This window comes from Lepidochelys kempii, chromosome 20 (assembly GCF_965140285.1).
Source record: "Lepidochelys kempii isolate rLepKem1 chromosome 20, rLepKem1.hap1, whole genome shotgun sequence".
NCBI classification, from domain to species: Eukaryota; Metazoa; Chordata; order Testudines; family Cheloniidae; genus Lepidochelys; species Lepidochelys kempii.
The window spans coordinates 9025939-9045153 of NC_136399.1; the positions used below are offsets into that span (position 1 = coordinate 9025939).

Consider the following 19215-nt stretch of genomic DNA (forward strand, 5'->3'; position numbering starts at 1 on the left):
CTGCAGAAGAGGTGAATCTTGTGCCTGGGGGAAGGCTAGTGGAGGGCAGAGTGACAAGGTGCCTGGATGTTTTCTTTGGGGCTCCCTGGGCAGAGAGCTGACACCCCAGGGTTCACATCCTCTGGCTCTCTCCCCCGCCCACCCCACACTGGCAAAGGGGCCGAGATCTCTCCCCCCCCCCCCCCCGCCCGCCCAAGCCCTTGTTTCCTCCCTGCTGTGGCTGTTGCAATCCCAGATTGCAGAACAGTGTTAGCAGTGACGTGTGCTGCCCCCCCCGCAGCTCCCCACTTCCTGCGCGGGGAGGGGGGGACTCCTCCTGCCCGGCCTCCTTCCCAGAGTCTCCCAGACAGGGGGCCTCTTCACGAGGGGGCCCTGGAGTCATTTGATCCCAGTGGCTGCAGACAGCCCTTGGAAGGGAAGCAGCTGCTGATCTGTGGAACTGGGTGGGGGGCATGTGAGACCTAGGCCGTGTCCGGAGCTGAGCTGACCCCATCAGGCTAGGGTGACTGAGCTGACCCCCACCTCCCCAGCCCCCATTGGAGCAGCTGGCCTGTGTAGGAGAGGCCAGGAAGGAGTGTGCTGAGTTTCCTGGTTCTCAACCCTGCCAGTGGGAGCACTTGAAGGGAGGCTGTTTGGCTCCCCGGCCCTGGCTGGGCCAGTCCTCTGGGAAGGGGCTGGCTGGAGAGACTGCAGGCCCTGGGCCCCAGCCTGGCCAGATGCTTTCCCTGGTGGGGATGCTGTAAAGGCCATGTGGGGGGACCCACCAGCTGCTGGTGGGGAGGGGGCTGGGAACAAAGGGGAGATGGCACTGGGCCATGGCAGCTCTTGCTGTGCCCGGCCCCGCTTGGTCAGTGTGGATGGAAGATGGGTGTGGAATGGCGATTGCCACGTCTGCCGTGCTGTGCCACCCAACAGGCTTGCGGAGTCCTGGTGAGCCAGCTGCAAGGGGCTGGGGCTGACTAGCATGGGGTGCTTCAGTGAGTGTCATCACCCTACTTCACAGGAGCAGAGCTGGGGATAAAACCCAGGGATCCTGACTCCCAGTGCCCCTGCTCTAGCCACTCGACCCTGCCGTCTCTGATCCCAGTAATGACTTTCTCTGTGAATCACTTCCATTTTCTTCCTGCATCTGACTCTGCAGTGCAAGCTCTGGGGGTGGGGCTGCCAGTGGGGCAAAGCAGGCTGATTATCTGGGAATCCTCTCTCCAGGTCAGGGCTCCAGGCCCTGCTGCTGGGGAGTTGGAACCAGATGGGGCTGAGCCCCGGAGACTGGATGCAGGGGGCCTGGGCAGCTCCTGGCAGTCTCTCTGCAGAGCCGGCTCTGACCTGTCACCCAGCTCATGGATTCCAGGGGGAAGAGGTTGGCGCCTGGTGGGGGCAGCGGCTGGCTCTGCAAGGGTAGCCTGGGTGGCCCTGTGCCCACCACTTCCTGCGGGGTGAGCCAGGAGTAGCTGGGCAGTTTCTTTGCTGTGCCGTCGCCCGGTCCTCGCTACCCCGAGTGCCAGGCCACGGCACAGCCGCCGCGCAGGCAGGTGCCGGAGCTCGCTGTGGCAGGTTCCCGTCTCCTTGCTGCCTGCCTTGGAATGCCAGACAGGTGGATGGGCCTCCTGCTGCCCCGCCCCGAACAGGTGAATCACCGGCTGCTGACGCCGCCTGGCCAGGAGTAGGAGCAGGATCTGGATGGGGCCGCGCTGCCTGGCTGCTGGAAATCATGGGCTGGAGTGTGGGGCTGGAGCACCACCTGAATGCTGACCTGTGCCCCCCCCCACCGCTCCTCTCTGCCAGAACAAGCACAGTGCCCCCAGCCCCCTGCCCCAGCTCACTGGAGCAGGCTCCCATCTGCATGCTGGGTTCTTTGTGCTCTGGAGACAGCCCCCCCCCCCCGGTGCTGTGGGAGGGGGGCAGATAGGATTGAGTGTGGGGGGCGGGAGGGGTGTGGCGGGAGGCACCAAGGATCGGGGGGGTGGGAGGGGCATAGTGGAGGGCAGAGAAGATCAGGGGGAGGGGTGGAAGGGGCACAGCAGAAGCAGAGATGATTGGAGGGGGTGGCAGAAATGAGCAGCCGGGGGAGGGGGGAGAGGCTTGGGGGGGACAGGGGGCAGAGAGGAGCAGCCGGAGGGCAGGAGAGGTACGGCGGGGATAGAGGAGTGGCTGGAGGAGGTAGAAGGGAGGCAGAAGGCAGAGAGGAGAAGCTGGGGGGAGGCTGGAGAGGGGCAGAGAGGAGCAGCCAAGATGGGGGGGCAGGGGGAGAGGGGCAGTGGGGGGCGGCCGGGAGGGCAGAGAGGAGCGGTGGGGGAGCACAGGGGGCAGCCAGGATGGCAGAGAGGGGCAGGGGCAGAGAGGAGGGGCCGGGGAGGATCAGAGTGGGGCAGGGGGCAGAGCGGAGCAGCCCTGGGGCAGAGTGGGCGAGCTCTAGGTGGATGAACTCTGACTAGGGGACAGAGGGGAGCTGCCAGGGGGGCAGGACGGGCGCGACAGGGAGCAGAGAGGAGCGGCTTTGGCCCAGCATGGTGCTGGTGCTGCTGGAACCTGTCGAGCGGGTTGGAGCCGGCTCAGGGAGGGCTGGGGGGAGGGGAGAGAGAATGTAGCTCCTTCCCAGTGCCAGAAATCTGCCCCACTCAGTGTGCGGGGCCCCTCACAGGGGGGCAGCTCCCTGTGGGCCCCATGTGCCCTACCGTGCCAGCCTGGAGCTGGGTTTGCAGCCTGGGTCTGTCTGCCAGGCACCTCGGGGTGAGAAGGTGGGGCTGGTTTAGGCTGGATTGTGCCCGCCCAGACGCCACAGGAAGGGGTGCCGAATGAGTGTGGGAGTTGGAGAAGTGGGAAGGTGGGGGACAGGATTGGAGCAGGGTCTGATAGGGTGGGGGGAGTGGTGATGGATGGGGGAGGGGCCCATGGGGAATATGTAGGTGGGCAACAGGATTGGAGCAGGGGCTGATGGGATCAGGGGGATGGATGGGGAGGGGGCTGTTGGGGGAATGCATGTGGGAGGATGGAATTGGAAGAGGGGCGTGAGGTCAGGGAGAGCAGTAGGGGCCACTGGGGGATGGGAGGGGGCACATGCCAGGGTAGCCCCCATCTGTCAGGTGAGGGGGCATTCTGGGAGCTGTGTGGCCTGGTGGTCAGAGCAAGGGGAGGCGGGCTGGGAGTCAGGACTCCTGGGTTCTATTCTCTAAAGCTGGTTGCTGCCTCCTGCAGCTAGGAGGTATGGGGAGGAAGTTGTGCCCCTGTGCGCTCTCGTGCCCAGGGGCATCCCATCCCTCCAGGAGCGGGTGCCTGAGGCAACTGCCGGGGTGACTCATGGGGTGACGCGGCAGTGAAGCCGCTGAGTCACCGCCCCATGGAGCGGGCTGGGTGCCGGGCTCCACTCCCCAGACATGAGCAGGCAGGAGTATTGCCATGGGGCTGGGAAGGGGGCTGCCTTCCCAGCGTGGGAGCCTGGCTCTGCCTGCGGGGGAGGGCGCTGCCAGGTTTTGGGATACAGGGCCCTGCTCCCCTACTGCTTCCTGCCACAGGGATGCCTGTCCCCACATCCCGTTTCCCTTTCCAGGGGCTGGGTGGGTGGATGTGGTGGGAAGCTCTGCCAACCCCAGCCTTGCACTCAGGGTGGCCCCCCACACACATGCAGGGAGAGGGGAGTTGGCATCTCACCAAGTGCTGCTGGAGGGAGCCCAAAATGGAGTGTGCAGGATGGGGATGGGGGGGTCCGCAGGGCATTCCTGGTCCATGCTGGGGCCAGTGGAGTTGCCTGTGTCACTGCTGGGGGGGCTGCATGGCCTGGGATGGTCAGTGGCATTTGCTGTGGCTGCTCCTGAGGCAGGCACAGCTGTCTGTCCGCAGACTCCAGGGGATGGGGAGGGGGAGGAGTTCCTGCAGGCAGTATTGGTCAATGGGTCTGAGCCGGGGGCAGGGGAGTTATGGTCTTGATGGGCCCATTGCTCCGATCTGGGGATCCAGTGCGGCAGGAGAGAAGGGCTACAAGGCTGAATGGGCCCATGGGTGTGGCAGGCGGGGGCATATGGTCTGCACTATCTCTCTCCTCGCCATCCCTTTCTCCCGCCCCGTCTGTGCCCCCAGCACCATGCATGCTCTGCCCTCTCCTCTCCCTGTTGGGCCATGCCCCCAGCTCTGGGGGGTAGGGCCCAGCGCTCTGGAGAGCTGGTGTAATTCCAGGCCTGGGCAGAGTCCCTGCTGTCCTGCAGTACTTGCGAGACCAGATGTCCCGGTTTTATAGGGACAGTCCCAATATTTGGGGCTTTTTCTTACATAGGCTCCTGTTACCCCCTACCCTCGTCCCGATTTTTCACACTTGCTGGTCACCCTACGCGGTCCCTGCCTGCAGGGCACTGGAGGGAGCAGGGCAGGAGCACAGGATCTCCTCCAGTCCCAGCCTCTCCCAGCAGGGGATGCTGTATAGAGCAGGCTGGGAGCTCCCGTGCTGTGGTGGGGTGAACTGAGCACCCCCCTGTTTCTGCTGCAGGGTGCCCCCCGGGATTGAGGGCCTGGTTTGCAGGCCCTGGACAGCAGAGCAAACAGGCATTCTGCGTTGCCCTGGGAACGGCAGGCGAGGGGGGTGGGGGTTGGCTGGAGCTGCCGCTGAGCCGGAGACAGGAGCAGATTGGAGGGTATAATCTGTGCACTAGGACCCAGGCTCTGGTGCGGCTCCCCCCAGCGGGTGCCCTCTGGAGCCAGCCCAGCCTGAGGGCGAGCGCCCAGGTGCTGCCCAGCGCTGGCTCCGTCCTGGGACCTGAGCTGTCCTCAGGAGCGAGCCTAGAACTGGGGCTGGGAGGCAGGATGGTCCTGCCCAGCCTGGCTCAGCCCGGCAGGCTTGGCTGCCCTCCCATCCTCCACCTCTCAGCCCCTGCACACCGTGGGTCTCGGACCCAGCCCTGTGGGGCATGCTCCGGGCTGTGAGCCCTGCAGAGAGCCCTCCTGTGGCCTCCCCATTGCAGAGCTCCCAGCATGCGCTGCTCCAGCTTGGCTAGCTAGAGACCTGTGAGCTGGGCCCCGCTCACTGGCGGGCTGGGCCTACCCTGGCTTAGTCCTATAGGACGTAGCCCTCGGGGGGGTGGGGGGGGGTATTGTGGGAGGCAGGAGGGACTCTACCCTACTCCCTCTGCATGAGCCCCGAGGAGGTGAAGCTGGGGGGGGGGCAGGGAACCAGAGAGGGCTGCGGACCTGCTGGCTGGGCCAGGTTCCACTGGGAGTGGGTGCCCCTGTGGACGAGCTCTGGGCGGTGGGGTCCCGGGGTCGGAGCGGGGTCCCGGGGCCGCCCCTGCAGATGAGCTCTGGGCAGTGGGGTCCCGGGGTCGGAGCGGGGTCCCGGGGCCACCTCTGCGGACGAGCTCTGGTCGGTGGGGTCCCGGGGTCGGAGCGGGGTCTCGCGGTGGGGTCCCGGGGTCGGAGCAGGGTCCCGGGGCCGCCCCTGCGGACAAGCTCTCGGTGGTGGGGTCCCGGGGTCGGAGCAGGGGCTGGGCTTGGGCAGGTGCTAAGAGGTGCAGCAGCAGGTGAGATCTTAGGAATGACGGGGTGTGGGGGGCTCAGGGAGTGGGTCCTGAATTGGCTGACGCCAGCTCTTCACAGTTTGTAGCGGGTGGGGGTGATTCTCTGCCGATCTGGGTTAGCAATACAGCCCCATGCGGTGGTGCTGCTCTGCTAGTATAAAGGGGCCTTGTACTGGTGTAGCACGTCTCCTTCCTTGTGTAGGGATAGCTACACAATGGGGAGCCCTTTTGCACTGGCACAGATTCCCCCATGCTTGGAGCTGTACCCCGATGCTGAGCCCAGTCTGGTTTGCCAGCAGACCAATACTTCAGGGTCAGGAAGCAGAGTCAGACTCAGTGGCCCCTTCTCCCCTGGCCAGGGTTATAGGCCGAGGCAGGGAGGATCCCCCTGGGGGAGCAGAGAGGGAGGGTTAAAAGTTTCAGTGGAGATCTGGCAAGGGCTGGGGGAACAAGGAGGGGGTAAAGTGAGCAGCTGGCACAATGATGAGTTCACGCTGGTGCCAACTGAGGCCCTGCAAAGGGAGCTGAGCCCACAGGGCGAATGGGCAGCACAGGGCAGGGGGTGTTTGGAGCAGAGCAATGCCAAGCAATGCCTGTTGGAGGGAATAACCTGAGATCTGGGGCAACCCCCAAGACCAGCACCAACTGCATGAGGGCCAGGCTACCCTGGGGACAGCTTGTTGGAGCCACGGGGATGGAGGTGGCTGATGTGCTGTGGCATGGGGGCCCATGGCTGGGTGCTGAGTGCAGGGCTGGGTGCCCACCCACAGAGCACAGTTGGGGGATGGGCTGGGCCAGAGACAACCTCCCCCCCCAAGGAACCCCTGGCAACCAATAAAAGTAGAGGAAATTGATGGACTCTAACCCTACCCCGAAAAGAGAGGCCAGTTGGAGACTCCATGATGCTTCCCCTAGGAAGTTCATTGCCAGTGATGTGATGTAGCAGGTGCCCAGATGCAGTGGTGATGGGTGTGTGGCCTTCCTGCACTGGTTCCGGGCGTTTACCCTTAGTCTCGATCCTCCGCTTGAGGGAGGGACTCACACCAATGTGCCCCCGCTCTGCAGGTGCCAACCTGGGCTGATTGGCGAGCGTTGCCAGTTCCAGGACCCCTGCCACCAGTCGCCCTGTGCCAATGGGGGCGTGTGTGAGAGCTCCCTCAAGGATGGCACCGTGCAGTACCAGTGCACCTGTCCCAAGGGCTTCCGAGGTGAGGGTCATGTAGGTGGGGGGCATGCTGGTCTAGGGGAGGGGGTGGCGCCCAGCTTGGCCTGGTTGGAGGAGGGGCCAGGATCTGAGCAGGCCGGAGAGGAGGACCCATGCCATGCAGGCCTAAGGGAGATGGGGGATGGCCATAGGGGTGCTGTGGGAGATGGGGAGGGACCCTCAACCCAGCTGTGGGAGGGGAACGGAACCTGACTGAACAAGGCTGGTGCGGGAGGAGGGATGGGCACAGCTTGGCCCCAGGGCGGGGATCTGCTTGGCCTAGGGTGAAGGGCTTTCTGGGGTGTCCTCATGCCCAGCCAGGCCCTGCTCACAGACCCGCCCCCCCTCGCCCCCCACAGGTCAGGACTGCTCCCTGGCTGATGCCTGTGCCAACAACCCCTGCGCCAACGGGGCCCGCTGCACCAACTGGAACAGCCGCTACAACTGCACCTGCCCACCAGGCTACCAGGGCCGCAACTGCCGCATGGACGTGGACGAGTGCCGGGCGCCGGGCGTCTGCCGCCATGGGGGCACCTGCTTCAACACGCCAGGCTCCTTCCGCTGCCAGTGCCCGGCCGGCTTCACGGGGCATCTGTGTGAAAGCGTCTACATGCCCTGCGCGCCCTCACAGTGCCTCAACGGGGGCACGTGTCGCCAGACCGGGGAGCTGAGCTACGAGTGTGCCTGCCTGCCGGGTGAGGGGGTGGGAGGCTCGTGGGGGGGGCTGGGGAGGGTGTGGGGTGCTGAGCAGAGTTTGGGGGCAGCACGCTGGGCTGCAGGGGTTGGTGTGTGGGGGCCTGGCGGAGACAGTGCTGGAGGAATCTGTTCTGGGGGATGCTGTTCCCCTCCCTTAGCGCTGGGGGGCAGGCGTTGTTAGGAGTGTGTCTCTTCCCCTGCCCTGGCGTGTGTGCCCATGGGGCTAGCGGCTCCAGGCAGCGCTGCAGGAAGCTCATCGGAAGCTGTAAATGGCGCTGGGAGAACCTGGACCCTGGCCAGGAAGGAAACAATCCCAGGGAGCGTCCGGGAGAGCAGCAGGGCCGGAGCTTGGGGGGCTCCCAACCCTGGGCCATCCCCTCCCCTCCCCTGCTCCCCAGAGCCCCCTTTGGCCCCCTCCCCAGCTCAAGCCAACCGTTTCTTTCTCCCCTGTTAGTCCCCTGTTAGTCCCTTCAGCCCCCTGCCCCCAAATAATGGCTCATTCTCATCTAAGCTGCAGCTCTGCTCCTGCCAAATCCTGCACCCTCTGCCAGTTGGCTTGGCACTGGGAACACAGGGAAGGAGGGGTACGGTCTGGGGAACCCTGTGTGTGTGGGGGGGCCAGGCCCTGTGGTCTGTGTGTGCGTGTGTGGGGGACAGCGGGTTTGGGGGCACCGTGTTTGTGTGGGGCGGGGGAGTGGGCTTGGGGACGCTGTGTGGGGGAGCAGCGAGTTTTGGGGGTGCTGTGGGTGCGTGTGAGCAGGGTGCGTGTGAGCAGGGTTTGAGGAGCTGTGTGTGCGTGTGGGGGGGAGCGGGCTCGGGGCTGCTGTATGTGCCAGGGGGCAGAGAGCTCAGGGGTGTTGTGTGTTTGTGTGGGAGTGGGCTCTGGGGCGCTGTGTGTGGGGGGGAGTGGGCTCTGGGGGGGAGTGGGCTCGGGGGCGCTGTGTGTGCTGGGGGAAGAGAGCTCGGGTGCTGTGTGTGCGTGTGTGGTGGAGCGGGCTCGGGGAGCTGTATGTGTGGGGGGAGCAGGCTCGGGGGTGGTGGGGGGTGGGGCAGTGAGCTTTGGGGGCACTGTGTGTGTGTGGGGGGGGCAGCAGGCTCAGTCGCTGTGTGTGCGTGGCATGGGAGCGGGCTCGGGGGCGCTGTGTGTGCCAGGGGGCAGAGAGCTCGGGTGCTGTGTGTGCGTGGGGGGCGGGGGTTGGGGGGGCAGCAGGCTCGGGCGCACTGTGTGTGTCTGTGGGGGGACAGTGGGCTCGGGGCGCTGTGTGTGCCAGGGGGCAGAGAGCTCGGGTGCTGTGTGTGCGTGGGGGGCGGGGGTTGGGGGGGCAGCAGGCTCGGGCGCACTGTGTGTGTCTGTGGGGGGACAGTGGGCTCGGGGCGCTGTGTGTGCCAGGGGGCAGAGAGCTCGGGTGCTGTGTGTGCGTGGGGGGCGGGGGTTGGGGGGGCAGCAGGCTCGGGCGCACTGTGTGTGTCTGTGGGGGGACAGTGGGCTCGGGGCGCTGTGTGTGCCAGGGGGCAGAGAGCTCGGGTGCTGTGTGTGCGTGGGGGGCGGGGGTTGGGGGGGCAGCAGGCTCGGGCGCACTGTGTGTGTCTGTGGGGGGACAGTGGGCTCGGGGCGCTGTGTGTGCCAGGGGGCAGAGAGCTCGGGTGCTGTGTGTGCGTGGAGCGGGGTATAGCGGGCTCGGGGCTGCTCTGTGTGCGTGGGGGGGAGAGTGGGCTCAGGGAGCTCTGTGTGTGTGTGTGTGTGTGTGAGAGAGCAGGGTTCAGGGAGATGTGTACGTGGGGGAGAGCAGGCTCGGGGGCGCTGTGTGTACGTGGGGGGGTGTTCCTGCTGCAGCGTGGCCTTGGGCCGAGCAGAGCTGCGTGGAGCCGGAGGGGCAGGCAGCCCATCCGTTGCCCCCTGCAGCAAACCCTGCTGGGGCCTGTGGAGAGGGCCTCCCGCAGAATCTGGCCCTGCCATGCTTGAGGCGGCTCTGCTGTGGCCTTGGGGCTTTTCTCACCCTTCCTGGCCAAGCTGCTGAATCCACCATTGCCCTGGGGGTACCCCTTGTCTGCAGTGACCCCTCGTCCTGCTCCCTGACCCTTCGCAGAAGCTCCTGCTTCTGTTGCTGTGAGCCCCCGTGTGGGCAAAGGGGAAAACTGGCCTGCCTCACTCAGCCCTGCTGGGACCTGCATTTGTTCCAGGGGTCTGCTGGGTTGCAGCAAGGGGCAGGGGGCTGGATCCAGGACTCCTGAGTTCTGTTCCCAACACTGAGCAGGGCGAGGGGTGGGGGGGTTGGGAGTCAGTTGCCTGGTCTCTGTTTCAGGTTTAGCCAGACTCTGTTTGGCCGGCTGCCTCTCGGATGGGGCTGAGGGGTGGATTCGAGCTCCGTGCCTCTTGGGGCCTGGGTGGAGACGCTCTGGACTGGGGAGCGGGTGGAGGGGGCCGGGGCCAGGGAGCAGGTGGGAGACGTTCTGTGGCCAGGGCCGGGGTGCAGGTGGAGATGCTCAGGGCCGGGGGCTTGGGGCTGGGGCCAGGGAGCAGGAGAGAGACACTTGGGCCAGGGAGCGGGTGGAGACGCTTGGGGCCAGGGCCGGGGAGTGGGTGGAGACGCTCAGGTCTGGGGAGCGGGTGTACGCGCCCTCTCTGACTGGGTGGTGTTCTCTTTCTCCAGGTTTTGAAGGGCAAAACTGTGAGATCAACATTGATGATTGCCCAGGCCACAAGTGTCTGAACGGGGGCACCTGTGTGGACGGGGTCAACACCTACAACTGCCAGTGCCCGCCCGAGTGGACAGGTACCACCTAGCGCCCTGCCCAGCGGCAGGAGTTAACCCCTCGCTGGCCACCCCCAGCAGTGCAGTCAGCTCTATGGGTCCTGAGCCTTAGAGCTAACATCTAACCCTGTGGGCACGGACTGTGTGTCCAGCAGCCCAGGGCTGCCATAGGACCCCAGGAGGAATGTGGCACAGGGCGTTCCCTTCTAGGGGGCACCGGCTCTGATCCAGTCCCAGGGCAGGAGTCTGGCTGGCTCAGAGGGTGGGGAATGGGACACAGGGCCTTTCCCCTTTACGGGGCGCTGGCTCTGATCCAGCCCCAGGACAGGGGACTGATCGGCTGAGGTGGTGGGGAACGGGACACGGGCCCTTTCCCCTCTAGGGGTGCTAGCTCTAACCTGCCCAGGCTCAGCCCCCTTCTCCCCCAGGCCAGTTCTGCACAGAGGACGTAGATGAGTGCCAGCTGCAGCCCAATGCCTGCCACAATGGGGGCACCTGCTTCAACACCAACGGCGGGCACACCTGCGTGTGCGTCAACGGCTGGACGGGCGAGAGCTGCAGTGAAAACATTGACGACTGTGCCACGGCCGTCTGCTTCAACGGGGCCACCTGCCACGACCGCGTGGCCTCCTTCTACTGCGCCTGCCCCATGGGCAAGACAGGTGAGGTGGTGGTGGGGGGGGTCCGGCCTGGCTCAGCCCAATCTCAGATCTCCTAGCATCCCTCGCCATGGGATTTGGGATTCTTCTCCCCATGCTTAACCCCTCCCCCTGACGGTCTGTGGTGGGCTGAGGGGATGGGGCTTAGGGGTTGGCCAAGGGGATGGGAAGGGCTAGGAAGGACCTGAAGGGGCAGGGGGTGGCTGAGTGGAAGGGGGCAGGGAGACGGGGGCAGAAGGAGTGGAAGCAGGTGGGAGGGAGACCTGAGGTGAGGGTGACAGGCTGGCTGAGTGGAAGGAGTTGAGAGGAGGGCTGTGAGGGGTAGGGAGCTGGGGCAGGGGAATAGTGTGGGAGTGCGGGGGGAGCTGCTGGGGGTTGGTGGGTGTGGGTCGGGGGGAACTGGAGCCAGCTGGGGAGTGTGTGGGTGTGGGAGGACTGGGGACGGTTGGGTGGGGGTTGGTGGGTGTCTATGTGGGTGGGAGGTACTGGGGCCAGCTGTGGGGGGAGGGTGTTGGTGGATCTGTGTGGGTGTGGGGGACTGGGGGTGGGAGTTGGGGTGTGCAGGTCGGGGTGTGTGACTGGGGTTGTCTGGGGGAGTTTGTGGGTCTATGGGGTGGGGGAGGCCGGGGCCAGCTGGATGGGGGGTTGGTGTGTGTCTGCAGGTGTGGAGGGAGGGGGGGGACCAGGGCTGGCTGGGTGGCTCTGTGGGTGGGGAGGACTGGGGCTGGCTGCGGGGGAGGGGCTTGGTGGGTCTGTGTGAGGGGACTGGATCTGTCTGGGGGGGAGGGAGTTGGTATGTGTGGGGGTGACTGGGACCAGCTATGGGGGGGTTGGTGGGTGTTTGTGCAGGTGGGGGGGACTGGGGCCGGCTTAGGGGGTTGGTGGGTGTCTGTGCGGGAGGCCAGGGCTGGCTGGGTGGGGAGGTTTGTTGTGTGTGGGTGGGGAGGAGGGATGGGGTGCATTCCTTAGCCTTCCAGGATGGGACTGGCACTCTGCTCCCTGAGGGCCAGGCTAGCTGGGCTTCCGCAGGGTGGTTGCCTCGCGGCTGCCTACGCCCCCTCACTCCCTCCCTCTGCCAGGTCTCCTGTGCCACCTGGACGACGCCTGCGTCAGCAACCCCTGTCATGAGGATGCCATCTGCGACACCAACCCTGTGAATGGCCGGGCCATCTGCACCTGCCCCCCAGGCTTCACTGGGGGGGCCTGTGACCAGGATGTGGATGAGTGCTCTATTGGTGAGGCGGGGCCCTTTGCTCAGTGATGGGGTCAGGGTGGGGGAGGTTGGGCCAGGATTTGGGAGAGGGGCGGCTGGCCGGCCGGCCCTTTGCTCAGTGATGGGGTTGGAGTGGGGGAGGCCTGGCTGGGATCGGGGTGAGGCAGGGGTTGGGGGGGTCTGGCCCCCACCCTGTCTCTGACTTGGCCACATCCCTGCAGGCGCCAACCCGTGCGAGCACTTTGGCCGCTGTGTGAACACGCAGGGCTCCTTCCAGTGTCAGTGCGGGCGTGGCTATACGGGTCCCCGCTGCGAGACTGACATCAACGAGTGCCTGTCCATGCCCTGCCAGAACGATGCCACCTGCCTTGACCGCATTGGGGAGTTCACCTGCATCTGCATGGCGGGTGAGTGCCCCGCACCCCCAGCATTCCCCCTCCCCAGCTCGGGGAGCATTCCCCCTCCCCAGCATTGTGGGGTTCTCTCCCCAGCTCGGGGAGGTGAGCATTGTGCTGTCGATTCAGGGGCTGGCTGGCCTGAGTATCTGGGAATGAGAGATGTGATTTCCCGCCCCGGGCAGCTGCAAGGCGTCACCTTCTAACAACACCTCACAGTGAGTTTGTTGGGACTCAGCCCAATGCCCAGCGGGGCGGGAACCTGGGTCCCCCACCCTGTATCCCAGCTGGCTCTAGCCAGCGTCCTTGCTGGCAGCCCCAGCTGAGAGGCCAGGGCTGGATGGGCGTTGGGTGCCCCTCTGTGACGGGGCTCCCCGTGGGCAGAGCCGAGCCTGGCCTGGCCTGGCCTGGCCTGCATTCCTCTCCTTTCCATAGCAGGGAATCCTGGCTTGGCTCGGCTCCCAGGGCTTGGGAGCTGTTGGGAAGCCCAGGCGACTGGGGCGAGGGCCCCTCCCCTGGCAGCTGGATGGCGGGATCCCGGGGGCTGGGCCTGGCAGGGAAGGCTGCAGTGCTTAATTTGGAATGAAAGAGGTGCCAGGGCTCAAGCATAACACATGTGGCAAGCCCAGAGGTGCTGGGGCTCAGCCCTGGCAAGCCCTGGCACAAGTTAAGCACTGGAAGGCTGGCTGTGGAGTCGGCTCCTCACCCAGAGGTGCCAGAGGGGCAGGGGGTGCATAGCCGGCAGCCAGACGGTGGGAGCGCAGGGCTGTGCCTGGAATACTAATGGGGCTGGGGGAGGCCTGCGCGGGGCTGGACTGCTCCTTTTTGTCTCCCTGCTACCCCCTGTGGGGAGGAATCTTCCCCTCGTTATTTTCAGCCCTTTGTGAGGCTGGAGCTGGGGGGAGGGGCAGTGCCGTCACTGCCCTCGCCAGGGCACCGGGCCCTCTTCCCCAGTCCAGCACCCTGGTGCTCTGCTGCTCCATGCTGGTGCCTGGTCATCCTGATGGGACGGGAGCCGCATAGGCCCCTTGTGGTGCAGGAGGGCGAAGGAGCCTCTGCCCCAATGCCTGCGCCAGGGATGTGGGGACCAGGGAATGGGCACGAAACCAACCCACAGACTCCGCATGCCCACCGCCTGGCCGCTCCGGGGGCCACACACAGAGCTCAGCTCAGAGCATAGAGCAGGGATCGGTGCTCTCCTAGCTCTGGGCGGGGATTGGGAGTCAGGACTCCTGGGTTCTGTCCCCAGCTCTGGGAGGGGTGTGGGGCCTAGTGGGTAGAGCAGGGGGCCTGGGAGCCAGGACTCTGGAATTCTCTCTCTCCAGCTCTGCCACTGACTGGCCTGGGCTCTGGGTGAGGGTTTCACCTCTGCATGAAATACCATCTGTGTTGTCTGCGGCCCCAGATCCTCTTCCCCCCCCCCTCCCCCCGCCAGAAATGCATTGCCCCCCAACACTGCCCTCTCCTGTCACACCCCACAGGGGACAAGAGTCCGCACTGCTGTAGCCTCGAGCAGAGTGTCTGCCCACCTGTGTAGGGGGATCCCACTGCCTTAGTGATGGGACCCCCTCTGGTAATGGGCTTACTCCAGACCCCCCCACAGCCTCTCTGCCCCATGGCGCAGCCCTAACCCCACACAGTCTGCTGCTTCCCCTGGCAGTGCCTTGCCCTCCCAGAGTCTGCCACAACCCCACCTCCCCTGCTCCATGGCACTGCCCTCCCTCCACATAGCCTGCCACTTCCTCGCCTCCCCTGCCCCATGGCACTGCCCTCCCTCCACATAGCCTGCCACTTCCTCGCCTTCCCTGCCCCATGGCACTGCCCTCCCTCCACATAGCCTGCCACCTACCCATGGCACTACCCCGGCCCCACAGCCTGCCACTTCCCCTGCCATATGGTGCTGCCCTGCCCCCACAGAGCCTGCCACCTCCTTTCCTCCCCTGCCCCATGGCACTGCGCTCCCTCCACATAGCCTGCCCCCACCCCCCTCCACATGCTGCTGCCTGCCCCACATGGCCCCTGCATGCAGCCTTGCCCCTGCCCCAGGGAGGTCTTCCGCCTCTGCCCCGTCTCTAACACTGCCTCTGGGTTCCGGCTGCAGGGTTCAGCGGCACGTTCTGTGAGATCAATGTTGACGAGTGTGACAGCAACCCCTGCGTCAACGGCGGGGTCTGCCGGGACGGGGTCAACGGCTTCACCTGCACCTGCCCCTCCGGTGAGTCTGGCTCCTCCTGGGGCCATGGGCTGGGGGCAGGGACCGAGCTCCCAGCGCGGCCTGGCTGGGTCCCGGGGCTATGGGCTGGGGGCAGGCCCAGAGCTCCCAGTGCGGCCTGGCTGGGTCCCGGGGCCATGGGCTGGGGGCAGGGACCGAGCTCCCAGTGCGGCCTGGCTGGGTCCCGGGGCCATGGGCTGGGGGCAGGCCCAGAATTCCCAGTGCGGCCTGGCTGGGTCCCGGGGCCAGGGACTGGGGGCAGGCCCAGAGCTCCCAGCGCGGCCTGGCTGGGTCCCGGGGCCATGGGCTGGGGGCAGGTACAGAGCTCCCAGCGCGGCCTGGCTGGGTCCCGGGGCCATGGGCTGGGGGCAGGCACAGAGCTCCCAGCACGGCCTGGCTGGGTCCCGGGGCTACGAGCTGGGGGCAGGTACAGAGCTCCCAGTGCGGCCTGGCTGGGTCCCGGGGCCATGGGCTGGGGGCAGGCCCAGAATTCCCAGTGCGGCCTGGCTGGGTCCCGGGGCCAGGGACTGGGGGCAGGCCCAGAGCTCCCAGCGCGGCCTGGCTGGGTCCCGGGGCCATGGGCTGGGGGCAGGTACAGAGCTCCCAGCGCGGCCTGGCTGGGTCCCGGGGCCATGGGCTGGGGGCAGGCACAGAGCTCCCAGCACGGCCTGGCTGGGTCCCGGGGCTACGAGCTGGGGGCAGGTACAGAGCTCCCAGCGCGGCCTGGCTGGGTCCCGGGGCCACGGGCTGGGGGCAGGTACAGAGCTCCCAGCGCGGCCTGGCTGGGTCCCGGGGCCACGGGCTGGGGGCAGGCCCAGAGCTCCCAGCGCGGCCTGGCTGGGTCCCGGGGCCACGGGCTGGGGGCAGGTACAGAGCTCCCAGCGCGGCCTGGCTGGGTCCCAGGGCCACGGGCTGGGGGCAGGCCCAGAGCTCCCAGCGCGGCCTGGCTGGGTCCCGGGGCCACGGGCTGGGGGCAGGTACAGAGCTCCCAGCGCGGCCTGGCTGGGTCCCGGGGCTATGGGCTGGGGGCAGGCCCAGAGCTCCCAGCGCGGCCTGGCTGAGTCCCGGGGCCACGGGCTGGGGGCAGGTACAGAGCTCCCAGCGTGGCCTGGCTGGGTCCCGGGGCCAGGGGCTGGGGGCAGGTACAGAGCTCCCAGCACGGCCTGGCTGAATCCCGGGGCCATGGGCTGGGGGCAGGCCCAGAGCTCCCAGCGCGGCCTGGCTGGGTCCCAGGGCCACGGGCTGGGGGCAGGCCCAGAGCTCCCAGCGCGGCCTGGCTGGGTCCCAGGGCCACGGGCTGGGGGCAGGTACAGAGCTCCCAGCGCGGCCTGGCTGGGTCCCGGGGCCACGGGCTGGGGGCAGGCACAGAGCTCCCAGCGCGGCCTGGCTGGGTCCCGGGGCCACGGGCTGGGGGCAGGCCCAGAGCTCCCAGCGCGGCCTGGCTGGGTCCCGGGGCCACGGGCTGGGGGCAGGTACAGAGCTCCCAGCGCGGCCTGGCTGGGCTCATGGAAGTGCCCTGGGCCGGGCTTCTGGAAGTGCCCCAGGCTGGGCAGGCCGGGCTCAGCAGCAGGGGGCCTGTGGGGCGGAGGGGAGGGGGCTCTGACTGGGGAACCATAATACCCCCTCTCCCCACTTCTCCACCCCATACCTGCACTGCTCCTTTCACCCCGGAAGCCACCTCTTGCAGGGCTGATGGACAGCCAAGCTGGGGCTGTCCCTGTTGACTGGGGACAATGGCACCTTTGTTCTCCTGGGGCTGCTTCCCAGCTGGCACACAGCCCCCTGAACCCAATTTACATATGGGGCAGACGCTGGCGAGGGGGACGGGAGGGGAGCTGGCCTGCCCCATTGCCGGGCCCAGTGGGGAGCCTGTGCCATGGGCCTGCAGAGCACCCGCCTCTGGGACAGGATGTCCCCATCCAGCTCGCTCGCAGATCCACCAAGCTCGCACCCAGTCCCACCCCCAGAGCCTGTGCCCCGTCCTGGAGCTCTTATCCCTCCCACCCTTGGACCCGGTGCCCCATCCTGGAGCCCTGCTCCCCTCCCCACCCCCAGAGCCTGCACCCTGCCCCTGAGTCCCTCTCTTCTCCCTCCCCTGGACCCTGCGTCCCATCCCAGAGCTCCTCTCCTGCCCCACCCCCAGACTCTGCACCCCTCCCCATAGCTCCTCTCCTATCCCAGGCCCTGCACCCTGCACCATCCTCGGGGCCTGTACCCCCAACTCGGAGCTCAGCTCCCTGCACCACTGTGGCCTACTCCCGGACCACAGCATATCCCTGTCCCCCTTACTTCCATGGCATCCCCCCCTCCCACCGCCCCCGAGCCCCTTTGTCCACTTGGCCCCTTGCTGTTGCCCAACCCTGACCTGGAGCCTTTGCCTGAAGTTGCTCCAAGCTGCACCCCACCCCAGAACTGCAGGCGACAGTTGGGAGGGGAGGGATAGCTCAGTGGTTTGAGCTTTGGCCTGCTAAACCCAGGGTTGTGAGTTCAATCCTTGAGGGGGCCATTTAGGGATCTGGGGCAAAAATTGGGGATTGGTCCTGTTTTGAGCAGGGGGTTGGACTAGATGACCTCCTGAGGTCCCTTCCAACCCTGATATTCTATGATTCTATGACAGGGCATCCTCGTAGCTCCTTGATATGGGGCTGCCCCTCACCTCCACACTGCCCCCCAGATACAGAATGGGCTGCCCCGCACTCACCCCCAGATGTGCCTGGCTGACCCCCCCTCGCTCGGCCCCCAGCATCTGTCCCAGGGCTGCGTCTGAGAGCACGGCTGAGGGAACACCCCCCAGGTTGTGCCGCCCCTGGGGCGGTCCCAGCACTCTCAGTGGGGACTGGGGACTCCATGGGGAAGCAGTGCAGGGCCCTGGCACACATTTGAGCCCCCTGCCTTTCTGTGCCCAGGCTTCTCCGGTTCCATGTGCCAAATTGACATTGACGAGTGCGCCAGCACGCCCTGCCAGAACGGTGCCAAGTGCGTGGACCGGCCCAACGCCTATGAGTGCCGCTGTACTGAGGGTGAGTGAGGGCTGCCGCTGAGGCCTGGGTGCTCTGTGGCCTCAGCACAGGCTGGGCGGCTTGTCCCACAGGGGCCACAATAGTTCCTCCCATCAGCAAGGGGCAGCGGTGCTCCATTCCACCCCCATTCCCAGGCGTGGCTAGGGCCCCCACCCAGCAGTCTGGGGAAGACACTGCAGCTGCACCCCCAACCATAAGGGGGTCAGGGGTACGTCTGTATTAAACAGAGGCATTCGTGGTGCCCAGGGAGGGGGAGATGGTGCCAAGGCTGGAACCCACCTGCTAGCCACACTCTATGGGGGGCTCCCCTTACCCCATTGGAGCCCTCTCCCCTCACAGCATGGAGGATGGAGGGCCAGGTCTGGCAACGTGTGGGGCCAGTTGCCTGCACTGGGGAACCATGGCTGGGGTCACATTCCATGAGGCTGGGCTGTCCCCCTCCAGAGCCCTCCGGCATCTGGAGACGGGACAAGAATAGAGCTGCTGGAGTCTGTCCCACCTGGGCATCCCCTCCCTAACAGGCGGGGTGGCGCTACCCACATGCCATGTGGCTGTGGGGCAATTGGGCCACCCCAGCGTCACTCAAACCTGGCCCTGCCCCGCAAGGAGGGTCAGAGCCAAGCCCCCCTGCTCCCTCCCCCAGGCTTCGAGGGCACGCTGTGCGAGAAGAACATTGATGACTGCTCTCCCGACCCCTGCCACCACGGCACCTGCCTGGACGGCATTGCCAGCTTCACCTGCTCCTGTGCTGCCGGCTACACCGGCTACCGCTGCGAGAACCAGCTCAATGAGTGCCACAGCAGTCCCTGCCAGCACGGGGGCAAATGCATCGACCGCATCAACAAGTACCAGTGCAACTGCCTTCCTGGCACCTCAGGTGGGGGCCGGGCTGGGGGCCTGCGTCGCGCTGGCCGGGTCTGCCGCCCCGCCCCATCCCCACAGGCCCTGGCACTGCCCCGCTCCACCCTCAGGGGTGCCCAGTGCTCCTCCTCTGCATCCCCAGGGTCCACGGCCCCTTCCCTCCCCACCCCAGGGGCACACTTTCCGCCATGTGCCTATGCTGCCCCCCTCAAGCCCCCTCCCGGTCCATGGCCCCTCCCTCCCCTGGGTCCCCTGGCTTCCCATCCCCCCAACCCTAGGACATGGACAACCCCTGCCTCAGAACACACCATGCCACCCAGTCCCAGGGCACATCCGCTGCCCCCTCTCTCCTGGCTCTCCTCACTCCCACCCACCTAGCCCTAGGGCACGTGCTGTCCCCAGGAATACACGATCCCCTCAGCTCCCTATCCGCTGTTCCTGCCCTCCCAGCCCACATGCCCTGCGCTGGCCATGCCATGGGGGTGAGGTTCCCGCGTGCTGTGGCTGGCTGGCGCGGATGTAAGGCAGCCCCTCTCTCCAGGTGTGAATTGCGAGGTGAACTTCGACGACTGCGCCAGCAACCCTTGCGACTACGGCGTCTGCCGCGACGGCATCAACCGCTATGACTGCATCTGCAAGCCTGGCTTCACAGGTGAGGCAGGGACGGGGCCCCGCTCCAGGGAGCCGTGGCTCTGGGGGGC

General features: G+C 66.5%; 1 protein-coding gene across 1 annotated transcript in view; it reads left to right on the top strand.

Moving 5' to 3' along the window:
• The window catches only part of NOTCH3 (notch receptor 3), a 45126-nt gene that overhangs the window by 8541 nt on the left and 17370 nt on the right, over nt 1-19215 (top strand). The window contains 10 exon segments of the mRNA XM_073319236.2: nt 6567-6709; nt 7065-7400; nt 10053-10175; nt 10583-10816; nt 11893-12048; nt 12248-12433; nt 14523-14636; nt 17540-17653; nt 18297-18530; nt 19056-19166. Coding sequence (XP_073175337.2) covers nt 6567-6709; nt 7065-7400; nt 10053-10175; nt 10583-10816; nt 11893-12048; nt 12248-12433; nt 14523-14636; nt 17540-17653; nt 18297-18530; nt 19056-19166 — 1751 coding nt within the window.